Source organism: Acartia tonsa, chromosome 5, assembly GCF_053477335.1.
Source record: "Acartia tonsa isolate MP-2025a chromosome 5, ASM5347733v1, whole genome shotgun sequence".
NCBI lineage: Eukaryota > Metazoa > Arthropoda > Copepoda > Calanoida > Acartiidae > Acartia > Acartia tonsa.
In genome coordinates, this window is record NC_137264.1 from 10,107,530 (window position 1) to 10,126,519 (window position 18,990).

At 34.0% G+C, this 18,990-nt stretch overlaps 3 protein-coding genes across 3 annotated transcripts in view; 2 read left to right on the forward strand and 1 right to left on the reverse strand.

The window, feature by feature from the left end:
* LOC145318732 (uncharacterized) overlaps window positions 1-18,990 on the reverse strand; it is a 321,894-nt gene that overhangs the window by 55,323 nt on the left and 247,581 nt on the right. The window lies entirely within an intron of this gene.
* Window positions 450-11,908, forward strand: LOC145319920 (uncharacterized). Its single transcript, XM_080162321.1, has 16 exons — window positions 450-598; window positions 1,546-1,586; window positions 1,973-2,120; window positions 3,843-3,922; window positions 4,429-4,471; window positions 4,972-5,030; window positions 5,822-5,907; window positions 6,352-6,397; window positions 6,818-6,874; window positions 8,385-8,437; window positions 8,826-8,883; window positions 9,550-9,621; window positions 10,714-10,779; window positions 11,215-11,268; window positions 11,525-11,641; window positions 11,900-11,908. Exons 1-16 carry the CDS (start codon window positions 562-564, stop codon window positions 11,906-11,908), a joined length of 1,026 nt encoding a protein of 341 aa, XP_080018447.1. The 5' UTR covers window positions 450-561.
* LOC145320238 (uncharacterized) lies at window positions 11,730-18,860 on the forward strand. The gene is made up of 8 exons (XM_080162668.1): window positions 11,730-12,025; window positions 13,017-13,128; window positions 13,392-13,427; window positions 14,280-14,337; window positions 15,556-15,616; window positions 16,872-16,931; window positions 17,730-17,852; window positions 18,245-18,860. The coding sequence occupies exons 1-8, from the start codon at window positions 11,943-11,945 to the stop codon at window positions 18,342-18,344; spliced, it is 633 nt and encodes a 210-aa protein (XP_080018794.1). The 5' UTR covers window positions 11,730-11,942; the 3' UTR covers window positions 18,345-18,860.

The following is an 18,990-nucleotide window of genomic DNA, read 5'->3' on the forward strand; positions in this document are numbered from 1 at the left end:
TATCAAGCAGTTTTTCAACAAATTTACTTACAATTTTGCTTTGACTCTTATAAATTTATATTATGATAATTAAGTTCTAACACTATACAAGTGTTAATGTCCGTTTGTCCTACCGTTTCAGTGCTTCGCTTTTATGGATGTTATCATCCTTGTATTGTAAAGAAATATATATTTTCATTTTTTATTACACTTATTCTCAGCTTCTGTGCTAAGTGACACTAAATTAAGGTTTACTGATTTAATATATATAAATGTTTATTGTTTATGTGTTTTATTAATTGTTTGTTAACTAATATATAGCACACTAGCGGTTACACTCCTAGCCTCTAGGGGCTCAGTATTCAAAGAGACAGAGTCTAGAAAATAGCTTAAAACCATCCCAAGACTTAAATCTGGAAATAGAAAGGATAAAACCCATCACAGGAGCTAAATAAAGCTTACTTAAAAAATTAAATTCAATAGGTTTAGCTATTAAACTTAAGAAAAAAAAACCTTACTACTTTATATATTAGGATAAACATCTACGCATCTATGACCATTTTCGGCCTTGTTTTCAGCTAAATGGCATCATCTGATGACGATGATAATTATCATGAAGGTAAAAAATAAATAAACAAGGATGAAAACATCTTTAATAAGTAGCGAAGCTTACATTTGTTTAATATACTAATATAACAAGAACTGCCAAATCAGGCGCAGTATGGACATGTTGAGTACAGGCTAGAGGCTCATGTTTCTTGCGATTCTAGAATCTACAAAAGAAATTTTGAAAATATGATATTCTATTTTTGTATAATGATGATTTTTGAAGCGTCAAAACTCTATATTCGTTATCAGAAAGTCAATTTATCTAAAAGATGCTTATTTCCAGGGATTTTAAGGGATAAGACAATGAACGATAAATTAATATTCATCCCCAATTGTATTAACAAAATTACCTCTTCTGTACATTATAATTATTGGTCAAAAAGTTTGGACACTACACTGGAGCTAATAAATCAAAATTTAAGAAATCACCCAAAGTTTTTTCTGGTACCCAAGTGGAAAACTTTGGGTACCAGAAAAATTTACATTCCAATGTCATATCCCTATTTGGTGAAACTTCTTCAGTGACAACTCTCAGGGATAATACAATGACCGATAAATTGATTACGTTCCCAATGATGATACACAAAATTATCCATACTTTAGATTAGATATGTGTTTGAAACCTTGTTGGACACTCAACTTAATAAACCAAACAAACAAAATCCATTAAAAGTCCCCAAAATTATTAAGCTAAAGAATAAGAAAACGTTATTATAAAACTTTAATTGGGGACTAGTGTAATAAACACCCCATTATTCCCTCTCTCTCTCTCTCTGATAAATTTTACTATTATAAGTGAAGCATCTCTTTGGTCAAGTTCTAGACATGTAAGTATGTCCATATCCAGGATTTTGTATTTAGGCAAGGTTAAACAAATTTATTTACAATTTTGTTTGACTTATGTTAATGTTCGTTTGTTTTACCGTCTGATTTTAATACATTTCCAATTTGTTTTAGATGCTGGTACAACAGGCTCAAGACTAACTCATCTATCACAAGTAAACTCTTTTTTGGAAGCAGCTTATAGTGCCAATATAAAATTACGTCATACTGGCCTAACACTGGCCAATTGAAATGTATACTGCCTATCATTTATATTGTATGACGTCATTTTTTATAGACACTATAAGCTGCTTTTTTTGGGGGGGAGGTGTTAATTTTTCTAATGGTGATTTATCTTGGGTGTTTGGTGATACTGATACCCTCCCCCAAAATAGTCATAAACGTTCCCAGAACCTATAAGAAGCTACCCTGTAAAGAAGAACCATATCGGTTCAGTAGTTAGCGAGATCCTTCGGAACACACAGACAGACACAGTTCCTTTTACTTTATTATATAAGGACAACTACTGACCGTTTCTACAAGGTGATGATTTTCATATTAGGAGATTGGAGGCATAGGCAAAACAACAAATGCCACCAAAACAGATTCAACCTCTACAACATCATCAACAGCAGCGCCGTCTGCAAAGACCACAGGATCTAGGACAAGGAGGTCTTCAAGAGCTGTTACACCATTGACTACAGCACAAGGTAGATAGACATGGACATCAGGATTCTAATGGAATAAGACAATAGCCGATAAATTAATGTACATCCCCAATGATGATACACTTAACTATCTCTTTTGTAGATTACAATTAGTGGTTAAAACGTTTGAACACTCAATTTCAAGAACCAACCAATCACAATACACTGAAAGTCCCCAAAGTTGTTAAGGCAACGAATAAGAAATCGTTATAATAAAACTTTGGGGACTAGTGTAATAAAGAGCCCAATGTTCCCTCCCTCCCTCCCTGGATATAAGTACAGATAAGTAGACAGTGATATGGCAAAGTTAGATAATTATACTTTTTCTAATAATTCTTGTGGTGAAATTTTGTATTTAATTGAAATCTAATAGAAATTGAAAGAAAGGGGTGTAGATGTACAGGGTGGGGCAAATAAGACCGGACAAATTCTAACTTCTAAACAAATGAACATAAAATTGTCAATTTTAAAGATTTTATTGAATTTTAAAAACTGGCAAGCAAAATAGGTATATGACTATTAGATTATTCAATAAAATCGCCGCCAGCCTTAATTACCGCCTCTACCCGCCTCCTCAGCCGCCGGCAGGTCCAGGTAAAAATGTACCTGTCCAAGCTGGCGTAGTTCTCCTTGATAGTGGCAATGAGGGAGGTCTTTGTGGTATGGGCACGTCTATTGGTGCATGCTTCAAAGTAGCCCTATGCCCAAAAGTCCATTGAATTAAGATCGGGCTGCTGGGAGGCCACATTTCCTTAGGAACGTGAGTAACCGCAGGATCCAAATTCGCCCAACTTTCAAGCTACCCTTAGACACGGAGGCTCTTATTTGGACCACAGTTAAGCTAGAACGACGTTCCTTACCTTTTTAGAAATGGCATGAAGTTTCAGCTAGGGTTGTCAGCGCAACCCATAGTCTAATATGAGTTTTAAAGTTCAATATGGGTCCTTAAAGTCAAGAACCAAGAAATTTTCACGGTTTTTGACGTTTTTTACATCTCAAAATCTGCCCCGTTTTACTTTGCTGGAGTACTACGGCCAGGCCGTTTCAGATAGAGAGCTCTAGTCTTTTCTAGTGTCTTACTTATGTATCTAACAGTATCCCCAGCAATTTGCATAACTCTACCTCACCTACAGATGGGCTGAGGTCAGATTTAGTTGGCCCTAGTCGAGAATCCAGATTAAACCACCGGCGCATTTGGAATCTGCCTTGTTGAACATATGCGCGACCAGCTCGTTGTACACGTCCATCTACGTCCAAAAATTTTTTTTGCTAAAAGCTCATTACCTAAGCTTTTTATAGTGTGGTCAAACGTCCTGATTAGTCAAGTGGTTTTGGCGCTATGGCCGTTTAAAGTTTGTCCGGTCTTATTTGCCCCACCCTGTATTTCAGATAGAATTTATATTAGATGTTGTAGATGTTCTAGTGGTTTCATCCCTAGCCTCTAGGGGCTTCGCAAACCCAAAACTTTATCATAATTGCATGAAAAGAAATGTGCATTATCAGTGTAGATGAAATTAAGGTGAAAAATATTTCTTTAAAATGGGAAAATAGCATAAAACCATCACAGAACCACTAGGTTTGAACTCTGATAAGCACAACCTAAATGGTTTAGCAACCTCTTAGATCTTAATTATGTTTTAGACACAAGGACAGACATCGTTATACTAACTAATTTTTATTCTAAAAAATAGAAGGTCAAATCTTATAAAGCAATAATAATTTTAGGATCAACGAGAAGGGCGAGCACATATGCTTCTGCCAACACATTAACACCCAGGAGTAGCTACACCAGAAGTGAATCCAGGGTAATTTTTTCAGGGCTCGGCAGCTGCACCTCAGCCTCATAAGTCTCAAACTTAAACACGCTCGTGTGCAGAAAAAAAAATTTAAAATTGAATTTCAAAAGAGCGAAAAAAATATTTTTGGAGGGGAGGTGGGTGAAGACACCCTCCCCAAAAATAGTTTAAAACCTTCCCATTACCCATAAGAAGAACAATATCGGTTCAGCGGTTAGCGAGTCAGTCAGTCAGTCTGCAAGGATATGAAGAAATGTCATTTTCTCGGCTGCTATTGAAGATAGAGGGCTGATTTAATTTTGTGAAGATTCTCCTGTATGTAATATACTTGGTCCGTCGGTCTGTCAGTACTAATACAAAATGAAAATTTGAAAAATTTTGTTATTTCCCTCAATAATTAAAAAAAACTGCTCATTAATCACCTTGTCTGTATCACCATCAATGATTTTCTTCTGCTTCGGTACTATGGATATTGTCAGTAAAAATAGTTTTTACAAGATTCATTTCTATTCTAGTATTCCGACTATGATGATTATGAAACTGATGACTACTATTATGGTAAGTTCCTAGATGTGTAGTTCAAACTTTTGTCGCTAGGTGCTGCAGAATTATTTTTGTAAACATCAATATTTGAGTGATTATTAGTAAACAAATATTAAATTTATGCAAATGCTTTAAAATTATTGGATTTTTTTACATAAAAGACTTGATTGAAATAACTTTATAGTTTTTTTATGAACAGCGAACGTTTCTAAATATTGTAAAATTGGTCATTAGAGCTAGATAGATCCAATAGTAATAATCTTTATAAAGCAATTGAATATACAATAAAGATCCCTTGTAAAGTGGATGTTTTTAAAGGTCCATGAAAGGTTTTGATTATTTTGGGGGAAGATACATCCATTATCTCAAGAGAATTCGCCCCTAGAAAAATATTCCCCCTCAAAACTATTTAATCTTTAAAAAGAATGGAGTGTCGGCTTCCCCCTCCTTCCTTCTAATAAGTGCCTCTAGAGGGCTGTAGGGGCGTAGTGTTAGATAATCCGCTTTGTTTTCAGAAAGTCGTGATCCATCTCCTGAGCCAGCACCTATCAGGAAAAGCAAATGGCATCCACAGGTGATTCAATATCTCCCCCCCATTTTTAAAAGCGAAGCTTTTCTATAATTAGGGTCGGTCCGTCCGAGACAGATAGCTTTTTTTCGTTGATTTAGGCATGTTAGAATTGTCCTATCGATTTCAAACTTTGCATGGTGATTCCTGTAGTAGTTAGGTATTATTTAGAAAGCATAGCGCAACTCTATAATCGTTACCATAATGTCCGTACGTCCATTTTAAACATGTTGATTTTTCTACTATTTTAACAACAAATTTCTATGTGATCTAATTATCCAATTGATCTGGTTTTTGGTATATTGATTCATGGGACAACAAAGTACAATATTATAAGCGAAGCAACCCTATAATCAAGTCCTAAAATGTTAGTATGCCCATAAACATTATCCTGTATCAAGCAGTTTTTCAACAAATTTACTTATAATTTTGCATCGACTCATACATTTATATTCTGATTATTCAGTTCTGACACTATACAAGTGTTAATGTCCGTTTGTCCTACCTTTTAAGTGCTTCGCTTTTATGGATGTTGTCATCCTTGTTTTTTAAAGTTGAGGGCATGCCCCCCCAAAACATAAATATAGGATGATGTGGGTTACTAACCCCAAAACCCTCCCACCATTTGAAGCCTTTAGTTTATACAAATTAGTGAATGTTTAACATTTTACCCCTAAAAAAATCGCCATTTTGCGCCCTCACCCAAAGTTGTATTTCCCCACCCCAATCCCCCCTAAAAAAAGGGTCCCATACTAAGCACTCCGTGGATAATTATTAACTACTCTATTTAATGAAAGGTTGGTTTGGCCCCAGCCCCTGATGTGGTGAATGTAACGAGTCAAATTGATACCAGAAATAAGAATTATAAGCCGCCAGTACCCAGGTGATTGTCCTAGTTTTACAAGTGCAATAATGTCCGTAAGCGGCATGCAGCAATCATAAGCTTTTAAAGAAGATCAATTTCTTTCAAATTCTTCAATAACTAGTAATATTAAGGGATAAGACTATGGATAAAAAAATTTGGTGCACCCTCAATAATAATAAACTTTGTATATTAAAGATATTGGGGGAAAAGTTTGGATAGTGTTAGTATATATTTAGCTATAAAAATTTAATAAAATTACCCAACGTTTTTAAAATATCGAATGAGAGGACATAATTACAAAGAGTACCTGTATAATTTAAAGTTAAATTAAACCTATGTTCTAAGAAAGATAAACCAGCTTAAATTAAAGTTTATTTTTAGGTATAAATGTTTTAGAATTTGAAAAATGGTGTACCATTGTATATTTTTTCTTTTACATTTCATATTTATGTTTATTTTTAGAAAAGTTGAAATCTTTAATGACACAGAATACTTGAAAAGAGTGAAGGTAACAGAGAAGCAACTTATAGTGCCTTATAAAAATAACGCATACAATACAAATGACCAATGGTCAATCATTAGTCATTTTATTGTATGACGTCATTTTTTATTAGGCACTATAAGCTGCTTCGGTAATTAACAGACTTCTTTAAAATAATGTTTATAAATTTTTTAAAAAAATTTTATATTAAATTATAATATTATATATTGACTATTTAGTATTGCTAACATTTATAATTAGCAGAGCTCAAACATATATAAAACTATTATCCCTGTAAAAGACTTTCATGTCATTACTGATTTACAGACAAATAAAAAAAATATAGTAGAAAACAAAACTTACTTTAATACTTATTAGAAGTACAACCATTATAGCGAAACTATTTAGAACATTAATCACTCTAATTTTGTTTTCATATAAATTTAGAGCCCAAAACATGGAAGAAGGAGTAAAAGTGCTCTTGGTACCACAACTACTACACAGGTTTAGTCATTTAATCTTTGTCTGTCTTGCTTTATAGTAAAGTGCTCTTGGTACCACCAATACTACACAGGTTTAGTCATTTATTCATTGTCTGTCTTGCTTTATAGTAAAGTGCTCTTGGTACCACCACTACAACTCAGGTTTAGTCATTCAATCTTTGTCTGTCTTGCTTTATAGTAAAGTGCTCTTGGTACCACCACTACAACTCAGGTTTAATCATTCAATCTTTGTCTATCTTGCTTTATAGTAAAGTGCTCTTGGTACCACCACTACAACTCAGGTTTAGTCATTCAATCTTTGTCTGTCTTGCTTTATAGTAAAGTGCTCTTGGTACCACCACTACAACTCAGGTTTAGTCATTCAATCTTTGTCTGTCTTGCTTTATAGTAAAGTGCTCTTGGTACCACCACTACAACTCAGGTTTAATCATTTAATCTTTGTCTGTCTTGCTTTATAGTAAAGTGCTCTTGGTACCACCACTACAACTCAGGTTTAGTCATTCAATCTTTGTCTGTCTTGCTTTATAGTAAAGTGCTCTTGGTACCACCACTACAACTCAGGTTTAATCATTCAATCTTTGTCTGTCTTGCTTTATAGTAAAGTGCTCTTGGTACCACCACTACAACTCAGGTTTAATCATTCAATCTTTGTCTGTCTTGCTTTATAGTAAAGTGCTCTTGGTACCACCACTACAACTCAGGTTTAGTCATTCAATCTTTGTCTGTCTTGCTTTATAGTAAAGTGCTCTTGGTACCACCACTACAACTCAGGTTTAGTCATTTATTCATTGTCTGTCTTGCTTTATAGTAAAGTGCTCTTGGTACCACAACTACTACACAGGTTTAATCATTTAATCTTTGCCTGTCTTGTAAGAAATATTCGCATTCCCAGATATGTAAGATGTTCCTTCCAGGTGCCTAACATAACGATTCCCCCCATCACCATCCCTGACCATGGCGGAACGTATTGACTAATATCTGAGAACTATATTAGCAACCTAACTTGACGACAAAAATTCCCCTGTCACAATATCCTATTAGTCTTTATGGAATCTTGTTTGATAATAAATATAGAAAGTCTAGATGGACAATCCATAATCCAATTGAACTAATAATTTATCCATAAAAGTAACAGCTGATGTTTTTGAGTTTGAAAGTCTATTTGTACCGAAGGTTCTCACTAACCACTGTTCCTTTATGGTTTTCCTTTACAGTGAAGCTTCTTATAGGTCTTTAGGCATGGTTTATAACTAATTTTGGAAAGGGTACAACCACCCTCCCAAAAGAAATTGCCACTAGAAAGAATAACTCCCCCAAAATATTTTTACTTGATCTTTTTAAAAATTAAAATTAAAGATAGGGATTGGAATATACTTCTTCCCCTCTCATCAAGTGCCCCTAGAGGCATAGCTAATGGTAACAAAGTATAGTAACAATTAAAAGGGGAGATGGAGGGGGGTTTGATGCCCAAGAAAAGAGTTAAAGCGCCATAACTTTTTATATTGTTGTAGGGACATTATCCTGTTTCAACTGTATCTTCGGCCACTAGCTCTTACTCTGACAGGTAAATGTTAAAATTGTTCGTGTATTTTCAAACTTACATTTCGATGTTTCATGTGACAGTGTGGTTTTTAATCTTGTTTTTAATATTTATTCTTTTTTGCTGCGTTGATACAAAATGTGTATATGATAGAATTCTTTTTGATTTTTTCATTTGAGTTTTTTCTTTCGTTATGGGCCAAATCCAATATCATTTCTTAGGTCATCCTAGTATTTATTTTCCAGAGTCTTACATTTATTATTTAAATATTATTATTCGTGAAAAATTGTCTTAAAAACGATGCCATACATAATCTTCAGTACGGATGAGAACTGGTTCTAATCCAGCGGATATTAATCGGTTTCAAAGCCATACTGGAATGAATAATATCGTGATAAAATATATTTTGTAGGACGTCTAGAAGACAAAGAAGCAGTAAAGGATCTCTAAATAAACCAACTCACCATCAAGTAAAATAAATAATCATATTATACATGAGTAACAGGATGTCTACACGTCTGTTTAAATATATCTATGTATGACTGCTAAGATCTTGTAAACGGCTAGTCAGATTTTTTTAACAATGTTTTAGAAAGTTTTAAATGGTGGAGGGTTTAAGGCTATATACAGGGGGAATGAGAACCCCCTTGGAGATGTAGTCTCGAAGGAGACAATTCCCTTGGGAGGGGTCAGGCACTCTCCCCAAAATAGTTTTACACTATCTATGGACCAAAAAGAAGCTTTACTGTAAAGGAGAACCATAACGGTGCAGATACATTGCTACAGACAGACAGACGCACATTTAACCTTTGACTTTTATATAAAAATTTACTTCGATAGAAAAATTACTGAAATAAATAATAAATTATATTGTTTGAAAAATTATGTTTTATGACAACTTAATAAATATTAATAAATTTTTGGGATCATGGAAAGAAAACGAAGTAGCGGGTATCGTCGTATTTTCACAGTAGCTTCTGATAGGTTATTTTAGGTTCTAGGTTAGATAACTGTCAATGATTGCCCCGCAAGGTTAGAGCCCTCAGCGGGCGCTAGAAATAGGACAAAAGCAACTGTGAAAATACGACGAAACCTACTACTTAGTTTTCTTTCCATGATCCAATTTTTGTTTATAGACAGAAAGAAGTGTTACTCCTGCCTTCTCCAAGAATGGGTATTATAACGAAGAAAAGGCTACTAGAGAGAAGGTTTATATTTTTACCAGGGAGGGAGGGGACATTGGACTGGAAATTTTACTAGTCCCCAAAGTTTCTCAAAGAATGGGTACTATAATGAAGAAAAAACTCCTAGAGAGAAGGTTTATATTTTTACAATTAATATAATATTACTTGGATGTTGCAACATATTTTCATTTACTCTAATAAAGATGTACTCACAGTGGGCTAATATAGCGTTACCCCCCATCCATCCACTGCACTGGATGAACTGACTAACCAATAAATGAAGTACATGTTGGCAACCTAAATTGACGACAAAATATAGCTGTCAATTCACTCTTTAATTCACTTTGAATCTATCCTTAAGTCAGTCAGTCTGCAACGCTAGGAGGGAAATTATATTTTCTTGGTTGCCAGTGAATAAAGACAACAGAAATTTTCAGTAAAGATTCCTATGACGCATCAAGTCAATTAATTGTTTTGTCCGTCTGTCTTTCGGTCATGTTTAATTATCTTTAACTGGTTTCATGATTTTCTTTCATTTTTTTGCATTTTTCTCTCTTTATTTTCTTTGTCATGACAACTGAACATGTGCCGTATAACTAACTTTGTCTGTTTGTCCATCTATAAATTATATTTGCTTTGCTACTTATCTATTGGGATCTACTGCAGTTCACGGTAAAATATTGCTGGTAAGCAATATTTCCAAAAATCTACGAATTTTAAAGGCTGCTAGCTGCCAAACGGCTGAACGTACAGATCATGCCCGCACACTGTTTTAAGCGGCATAAAAAGGCCTACAAATAATCTGGAATAGCCATAAATCAATAATGCATAATTATCTCGCAGTGCAGAGAAATGCGCGAAAAAGACCTATTTTATGCGTTTTTTCTTCAGTGAACATTATAATTGTGCATACTTGGATCTTGGCTATTCCAGATTATTTGTAGGCCTTCTTATGCCGCTTAAAATGGTGTGTGGGTATGATCTGTACGTTCAGCCGTTTTGCAGCTAGCAGCCTTTAAAATTCATAGATTTTTGGAAATATTGCTTACTAGCAATATTTTACCGTGAACTGCAGTAGATCCAGTTATCCTTGTTACACATTTCTTTTGTTTGTAGGCTTTAGAAGCAAGGCGCAAGCACTATGAACAAAAATTAAATGAGATTCATGACAAATCTGCCCAGGTATACCGTGGATTTTTTAGTAGCGAAGCTACTCTTAACTCGAAATGTTTGTTTGTCTGTCTGTTTGAAACGGTATGGGGTAAGCGTTATTTTCTTGTCTGCTGTTTAAGATAAACGGCTGTTTTTTTTGTGTGAAGATTACCCATACTGATGAGCATGAGCATGAGTATATAATTTTCTTGATCCGTAGTTCTGTCATTCATGCGTAAAAAGACTAATTCATACTTTTTCAAAAGGTTTCGTGATTTATATGATACTGAATATTTGCTTTATAATTCACTTAATCCGTTGGTCCATAGATGTTGTCATAGATTGGGCTATTTTATTTTTAAAGTTAAGTCTTAGGATGGTTTTATAATATTTTTCTACCATTCCGTACGCATTCGAATACAAAGGTTCAGCCCCTAATCTAATAATATTTTATGATTAATTAAGGATGATTGGGCGACTAAAAATGCTAGATTAGAGAAAGAAAGGAAGGAGCTGCAGGTTATAACATTTACCATTAGGCTACAAAACCGGTTGATATCCGCTGGATTAAAACCGGTTCTGAGCAAAACTGAAAAATTATTAATCATTTCGTATTACTGACAATTTTTCAAGAATACTAAAATCAAATTATAAACTTATTATTGATCCAGGCCAAAGGCCTCTCGAGGATAACAAAACTGGAATCAATCTCATATATTTTTATATTACTATCCGTTAAAGTCTATAATACGATGCGAACTATTCTAATCCTTAGAGTGAGATAGAAAGACTGGAGGCAGAGAAGAAAGAAAAGGAATATATAAAATCTCATCCAACAGCAGCATCAAAAAGGATACTATCCATTTTTATCTATTTTTATCCTTGCACAAAAGTAACAGGATGTCTGCTATCTGTATGTCTTTGTATACCGAAGGATCTTGCTAACCGCTTAACCGATATGGTATTTCTTTTAGTGTAGCATCTCATAGGTCCTGAGAAGGTTTATAACTATTTTGGGGGAGGTTAACACCACCATCTAAAACTTCGCCTTTAGAAAAAATAACTCTTCCATCCCCACACCCAACAATAAAAGTAAAAACTATATACAGTGACAATCTCAAGATAAGATGCATTTCTCTTATTGGCTTAGAAACAATAGCATTCTTAAGTGTTTTTAATTCCTGAATTTTTTAATGGATAATTTAAGCAGGCCGGTTTCCAAAAATCAACAGCATATTAAATATTATGGATCATCCAGTACACAGACTATTGACAGGTAAAATATTATGGATCATCCAATAGCTAGACAGTTGACAGGTAAAACATTATAAATCATCCAGTAACTAGATAGTTGACAGATAAAATATTATGGATCATCCAGTAGCTATACAGTGGATAGGTAAAATATTATTGATCATCCTGTACATAGACAGTAGAAAGGTAGAATATTAAGGATTATCCAGCAACTAGACAGTGGACAGGTTAAATAATATAGATTATTCAGACAGTTGACAGGTAGAATATAATAGATCATCCAGTACACAGACTGTTGACAGGTAAAATATTATGGATCATCCAGTTACTATACAGATGACAGGTAAAATATCATGGATTATCCAGTAACTAGACAGTTGACAGGTAAAATATTATGGATCATCCAGTAACTAGACAACTGACTGGTAAAATTTTATGGATCTTCTAGCAAGAAGACAGTAGGCAGTATAAATTTTTTAAACAGTTGACATTTAAAATATTATAATGGATCATCCAGTAACTATTAGGTTGACAGGTAAAATATTATGGATCATCCAACTACTAGACAGTGGACAGGTAAAATATTATGGATCATCCAACACACAATGAGTTGAATTAAAATATTATGAATCATGTTAGAACTTAAACTGTTGACAGATAAATTATTATTGATCATTCAATACACAGACAGTTGACAGGTAGAATATTATAGGTTATATTAGCACACAGACAATGTAAAGGTAAGAAGTTATTAGTCATCAATTATAATATATAATAATTTTTACAAATAAACTGTTGATTAAACATTCCAACAAATTTCATTTTTGTCTCTTACACACCAACATCAGCATAAAAACACGCCTTTACAGTTGCTGTTCTATTGGTTGCTTTTTATCAAATAATTATAATTAATGAAATGGCCTAAAAATTGTTATTTTTCTCTTTTAAATTGTTTTATTTATGAACATAAATGTTCTTGTTTCATCTAAATATCATATAATGACGACATTTAGAATGACTTCAGCTGAGAAGAAAATGAAAGAGGTAGAGGAAGAATGGATTGCTTTAGAAAATGAAGAAAAAAGATTCCTACTCAACAAGAAAGAAACAGAGCATAAATTAGAGGTATATCAACATTGGCGTTCACAGAGTTTTTCCAGGGGGTGTAGTAGGTTGAATACAGACAACAAGAGGGATGTTTTTTCATAACACTCTTAAGTTGAAGGGACCCATATTTTTCCCTGGTGGGTCGATACACTCTCCATCTTTATGAAACTTTTCAAAGCAAAATAAATTTCAAATTCTATATTTGTGCAGCTCAGTATTGCACAGCTACCACATACAAATTTGTTATAAATTTTTTTTATCAAAAATGTTTTTTTTTTCAGGTTGAAGAGCAGCAGTTTTTGTACGAATTGAACCTGGTAAAGTATAATTTTGTGCAAAATTACATATTTAATATTAGGAGCGAAGTTACTCTAAAATTCTTTATGACTGTCAATGCGAACATAAGTCTCACCCTATCGGAATGGAATAAATAAGATTAAGGATTAAAATGGATGTCTTTTTTCGACACCATGGAAACTGTCCCAATTTTGTATAACTTTTGCGGAACATGTTCCAGTTACGTCATATTTTTCTTTCCCAAAAAAGAGAAGGGGGGAAGAAAATCTCTTCAAAAGAGATGGGGAAAACCCCCTTTTCTCCCATCTCTTTTTTCTTCCCCCCTTCCCTTTTTTTTCTTTCCCCCTTCCCTTTTTCGGGAAAGAAAAATATGACGTAACTGGAACATGTTCCGCAAAAGTTATACAAAATTGGGACAGTTTCCATGGTGTCTCTTTTTTCGCAAAATATGAAAAATATTGGATTTTTTAGTACAATTTAAATTGTCTCGGCTGCTATTAAAGATTACAAAGATTCCATTGACAAATCAGCTTGTGCAAAAATGTCCGTATGTCCTCTTAAGAGGCGTTTCATCGTATTTTCACTGTAGCTTTCTAGCCCTCTGCGGGGGTCTCTAACTCTGAGGGGGCCAATTGCCTAACCCTGCGGGGTAATAACCTAACATAACCTAGAATAACCAATTAGCTACTGTAAAAAAACGCTGAAACGATCTTAAGAGGCATTGTCACGAAAGGGACTATACCCATTTTCCCTTACAGCATAAAAATTGTCAATAAAACATGCAATGAATTCCCATAAAAGTTTCAATAAAATATGCTTTAAATGCTTAGGTGAGGAAAATAAATTTTATGATCAATATATTTTTAACACAGGTAGAACAGGCAAGAAATAGAGTAAAAAGATTGGAGCTGGAAAATACTAAACTACTTGGTGAGCTTTGGTTACATAAAAATATTTATTTTTATATTTTCAGTGGTGTGTGTATGTTCAGTTAGATCTCAAATTAGTTTTCCATTTAATTTAGGGAAAGTATTACACTAAAAATGAAATAAGTTACAACTGCTGGACTTTTTATGCCTTTTTTAAAGAACATATAGTGTCTACTTTTGGGTATAGTCCCATTCGTGTCAAGGCCCCTTAAGGGCCGTTTCTTCTTATTTTTACAGTAGCTTTTCTCCTACTTCTAGCCCCTGCGGGTGGCTTTAACCCTGCAGGACTCATGCCTAACCCTGCGGGACAATCACCTAACCCAATATAACCTAACCTAACCTAAAATAACCTATCAAAAGCCATTTTGAAAATACGACGAATCGCCCCTGAAGGGCCACTCCTACTTTTTCCACCAATTCAAAAAGTTATTTCAATGTTTTTTCTCCATTACATGGACCTTGGAACCTTCAAAACATTGGTCTCCTAAAAAGTTAAGGGTCACTAGGAAGTTCTATTATTTTAATACAAGGTTGCGTGATTCTATCAAATTTTTTTTCTCAAATGATTTCGTTAAAATTTACGTATTTTTATTAGTAGTGCAAGCTACTATATAACTATGGTTGGTCCATCTGTTAGAGTAAGTTACACACGTTTTTAATGATTTCAAGGTAATTTCATATATAAATCTATAAATATAGATATAAACAGGGGCGTCAAAGCTTTTTATTTTGGGGGCGGGTAAACATTTTTTAAGGGGGGGGGGTAATTAGTTTTTTTTTTTTTTTTGGGGGGGGGGTAATCATCCCTTTACCCCCCCTTGGACGTCTATGGATATAAAACCTAGAAAACTACCTGGGTCCATTCTTGGAAAACTTTTTTTTCTGCTAGCAAATTGCATTCTGCTCTTTTGCTGTTTTGTAGCTGTATTAATATCATATTCCCGACACTATTGGCTGATATTCATAGACCCAATTGAAAGTCGGCACAGGTTATTTAACCCATTCCATCTCTATTGTTTCATTCTAATATTTTTGAGGTATTTTTGTTAATGATTGCCCCACAGGGTTAGACCCCCCTCTCCTCCCCCGGGACTATAAATAAGAGAAAAGCTACTGTGAAAATACGACGAAACCCGCAACTTCGCTTTCTTTCCATGATCCACTATACCATTACAAAGTGGATTAGTTTTAGTTAATTTTGTTATACTTTCATTTTTAGAGGATACAAGACATAAGCACAGAACTGTAGAACAACAACTAACTGAACTAGATAAAGAAAAGTAAGCTTAGGTTTAACACTTGAAACCAACAAATGTTTTATTTTTATTTACAGAAAATCAAGAAATAAAATGTTCTTTAAAAGCCTGTGCAAAAATCTAATGCCTATACTTTTATTGGCCTATAATTCAAGTAGCTTGTAAGTTGTATATTAATGACATAAGTGTATTGCTATGGTATACCTGAGCTGGATCTTTAAATCATTTCAATGGTGCGCCAAATCGTGATGCGCCGGATTTCAGCCAATCACATCGCAGCATTTCGTAAAATGCTGTGCTCTCATTGGTGGAAAGTTGGCTCACTCCGATTTGGCGCACCATTGAAATGATTTAAAGATCCAGCTCTGGAGAAAGTTGATAACAACTTAGGGTCAGTCCATTTTAGTAGACCTACGGGCATTAACATGTTAAATATTGCAGTCAACTTAGCCTTTGATTGTATTATATTTGTCTGGAAATCCTAACTGTGCATGATATTTAGTTCTTCCAGGTTTTGGCCAAGGTATTTCCCCTACTCTTACTATACTTGTCGCGCGTCAGAGATAGCAGCAGTAGGCTCACTATTTAACGTCTTTAGTTATAATATGATTTGGCCTGAAGAACGTTACACGTTGCTATATAAAAACAAGGATGACAACATCCATAAAAGCGAAGCACTGAACGGTAGGACAAACGGACATTAACACTTGTATAGTGTCAGAACTGAATAATCAGAATATAAATGTATAATAGTCGAAGCAAAACTATAAATAAGATTTGTTGAAAAACGCTAGATACAGGATAATGTTTATGGACATACTTCAATTTTTAGGACTTGAATTTAGAGATGCTTCGCTTATAATATTGTACTTTGTTGTCCTAGGAATCAGTATTCAAAAAATCAGATCAATAGGATTATTTTATCTGATACAAATTTGTTGTTAAAAAAGTTGAAAATCAACATGTTTAAAATGGACGTACGGACATTCTAGTAACGATTATAGAGTTACTTCGCTTTCTAAATCGTACCTAACTACTACAGGAATCACCATGCAAAGTTTTAAATCAATAGGACAATTCTAACATGCCTAAATTAACGAAAAGCTATTCGTTACAGACGTACGGACGGACGGACTGACGTACGAAAGGACGGACCGACCCTAATTATAGAAAAGCTTCGCCTTTAAAAAACATGTCAATTGTCTTAGAACCTATAGTTTAATATATTTTAATCAAGATTAATTTATGGTCAAGTTTAATTACATCAATTAATTTGCAGGATGAAAATCCAGGAAGAAAAGGAGAAACTTGCCATGGAGAAAAAACTTGAAGAGGAAAGGTAAACCCAGGGATCTAACGGGATAAGACGATGGCCGATAAATTGATGTACGTAGTCGTACAACTCCAATGATGATACACAAAATTACCCGGTCTGTAGAATATTATTAGTGGTTAAAACGTTTGGACAATCAACTTAGTTAACCAACCAATCCAAAGTTGTTAAGGCAACAAATAAGAAATCGTTATAATAAAACTTTGGAGGCTAATGTAATAAACAGTCCAATGTCACCTCCCTACCTTGGTAAACATTATCTTTATTGGCTAACACCTTATAAAAATTTTAACACTAGCCAAAGCTTGCTTTATAATCTTAACTTTCCTCACTTTATATTTGTCTGTAATTATGTCTTGCTTATTTTTCATTGCATATTTTTTGGCTAGTTTTACACTTAGATCATCAGCAAAATTTTGGACCTAAATGTTGAAGGTTCTAAACCTAGCTTGTTTTATTAACAATTATTTGCAGTATGGCTTCGAATTTGATTAATATCAGCTGGATTAGAACCAGTTCTAAACCATTCTGAACAATCATGCATCGCATAGTTTTATAGACAAATTCTACGAATAATATGATAAAAATGGAATTTTAAATTTTACAAGCATCGTATTATATCCAATTTTTCCACGAATATTAAAATGTACATTGTACAATCAGAAAGTTAAAACCAGTTTTTTAAGCAAACGTCTTCGGTATCTCGGGTCTCAAAAATCTGGTTTTAATCTTATAATTGCACATCTTTATATCCGCGGAAAGCTGTTTATACTACGATGCGATAAAGAACTATTATAACTATAGAGTTGCATTGGAAAATGAGCGCAGACAATTTGAGTTGGAGAAGGAGAGAAAAGGTCTGGAAGAGGAAAGAAAAAAGTTTGAGGAATACAAGAAAAACTTTCAAATGGAACTCCAGCTAGAAAGGTAAAAATTCAATAACAAAACATTTAACAGCTTTCCCTCAAAGTGCTTTTCGAACACCGACACCCCCCCCCCCTCCCTTTGATTTATGAATGATTTGAAAATTAAGGAAGGGGGTACTTATTCCTATACCTTTCTCCTGCGAGACTACCCATTACCCAAAATAACCTAACCTACAGTAATAAGCAAATACACGAAAATCACCCCCAACCCTCATATTAACTCCAATATATTTTTAAAATAAGAGGTGGGGTTCGGTGCCAAACATGGCACTTTAAAGGAAAAAGCCTTAAAATGTCTAAGATATTGATTCGCATACTGGGGAGGTAAGATAAAGAAAACTAATAAAATATGTTTCATTCTAATTTATTTCTATAAATATTTATTTAATTTAGGGAAGCATTGGAGAGAGATCACTTTGAGAATTTTTCTGTACCAAGATCCTATACAAAAGATGATGATATCCCGTTAAAAATTGATCCTTTTGATGACTAAATGTCTGTTTTATGTTGTTTATATATTATATATGCCCTCCTAAAAAGTAGTAAGCTTTGGTCTGTAGCGAAGGATCTCACTGACCTCTGAACTGGTTTAGTTCTCCTTTACAGTGAAGCTTCTTATAGGTCCAGGGATAATTTTTAACTAATTTGGGGGAATGTACCATCGCCCTCCCGACAGAAATCGCCGAAAAATATTTAAAAGTTCCGCTAGGCGGCGCCACTATAAAACTTACTGGACTTTCCTTCCTACAAGGATGCCGAAACTTTGTCAATTCCCCCCACCTCAAGGACCCCTGTAGGCCTCTAGGGGCTTAACCGCTAGTAATTAATAAACTAACTAAGTATTTTCCAAAATTGTTTTCATCTTTTGCTAATTTTAAAGATAAATATAAGCCTTCCACATCGAACAATTCACAAATACAGCCACATCCAGCTTTTTAACTATTCAAATGTAGTTTTTTTTATGACTAAAGCTTTGAATTATAAGCCATGAAAATAAATATTAGACATAATAAATTAATGATGTATTTTATATATTTTGTTGACTTTTTTAAAAAGTTTGAAATGAAACAAGATTCAATGTAAGCATTTCAGAAGACTGATTCTTATACATTTTAGATCCAAGTTTGCTTTTATTTAAC

Coding starts and splice junctions, on each gene's coding strand:
- LOC145319920 (XM_080162321.1), top strand. CDS start 562: ATGGCATCATCTGATGACGATGATAATTATCATGAAG. Junction 2,121..3,842: donor ACCATTGACTACAGCACAAG/GTAGATAGACAT, acceptor TAATAATTTTAG/GATCAACGAGAAGGGCGAGC. Junction 8,884..9,549: donor ATAAACCAACTCACCATCAA/GTAAAATAAATA, acceptor TTTTGTTTATAG/ACAGAAAGAAGTGTTACTCC.
- LOC145320238 (XM_080162668.1), top strand. CDS start 11,943: ATGGATAATTTAAGCAGGCCGGTTTCCAAAAATCAACAGCATATTAAA. Junction 15,617..16,871: donor ACTGAACTAGATAAAGAAAA/GTAAGCTTAGGT, acceptor ATTAATTTGCAG/GATGAAAATCCAGGAAGAAA. Junction 16,932..17,729: donor AAAAAACTTGAAGAGGAAAG/GTAAACCCAGGG, acceptor TTATAACTATAG/AGTTGCATTGGAAAATGAGC.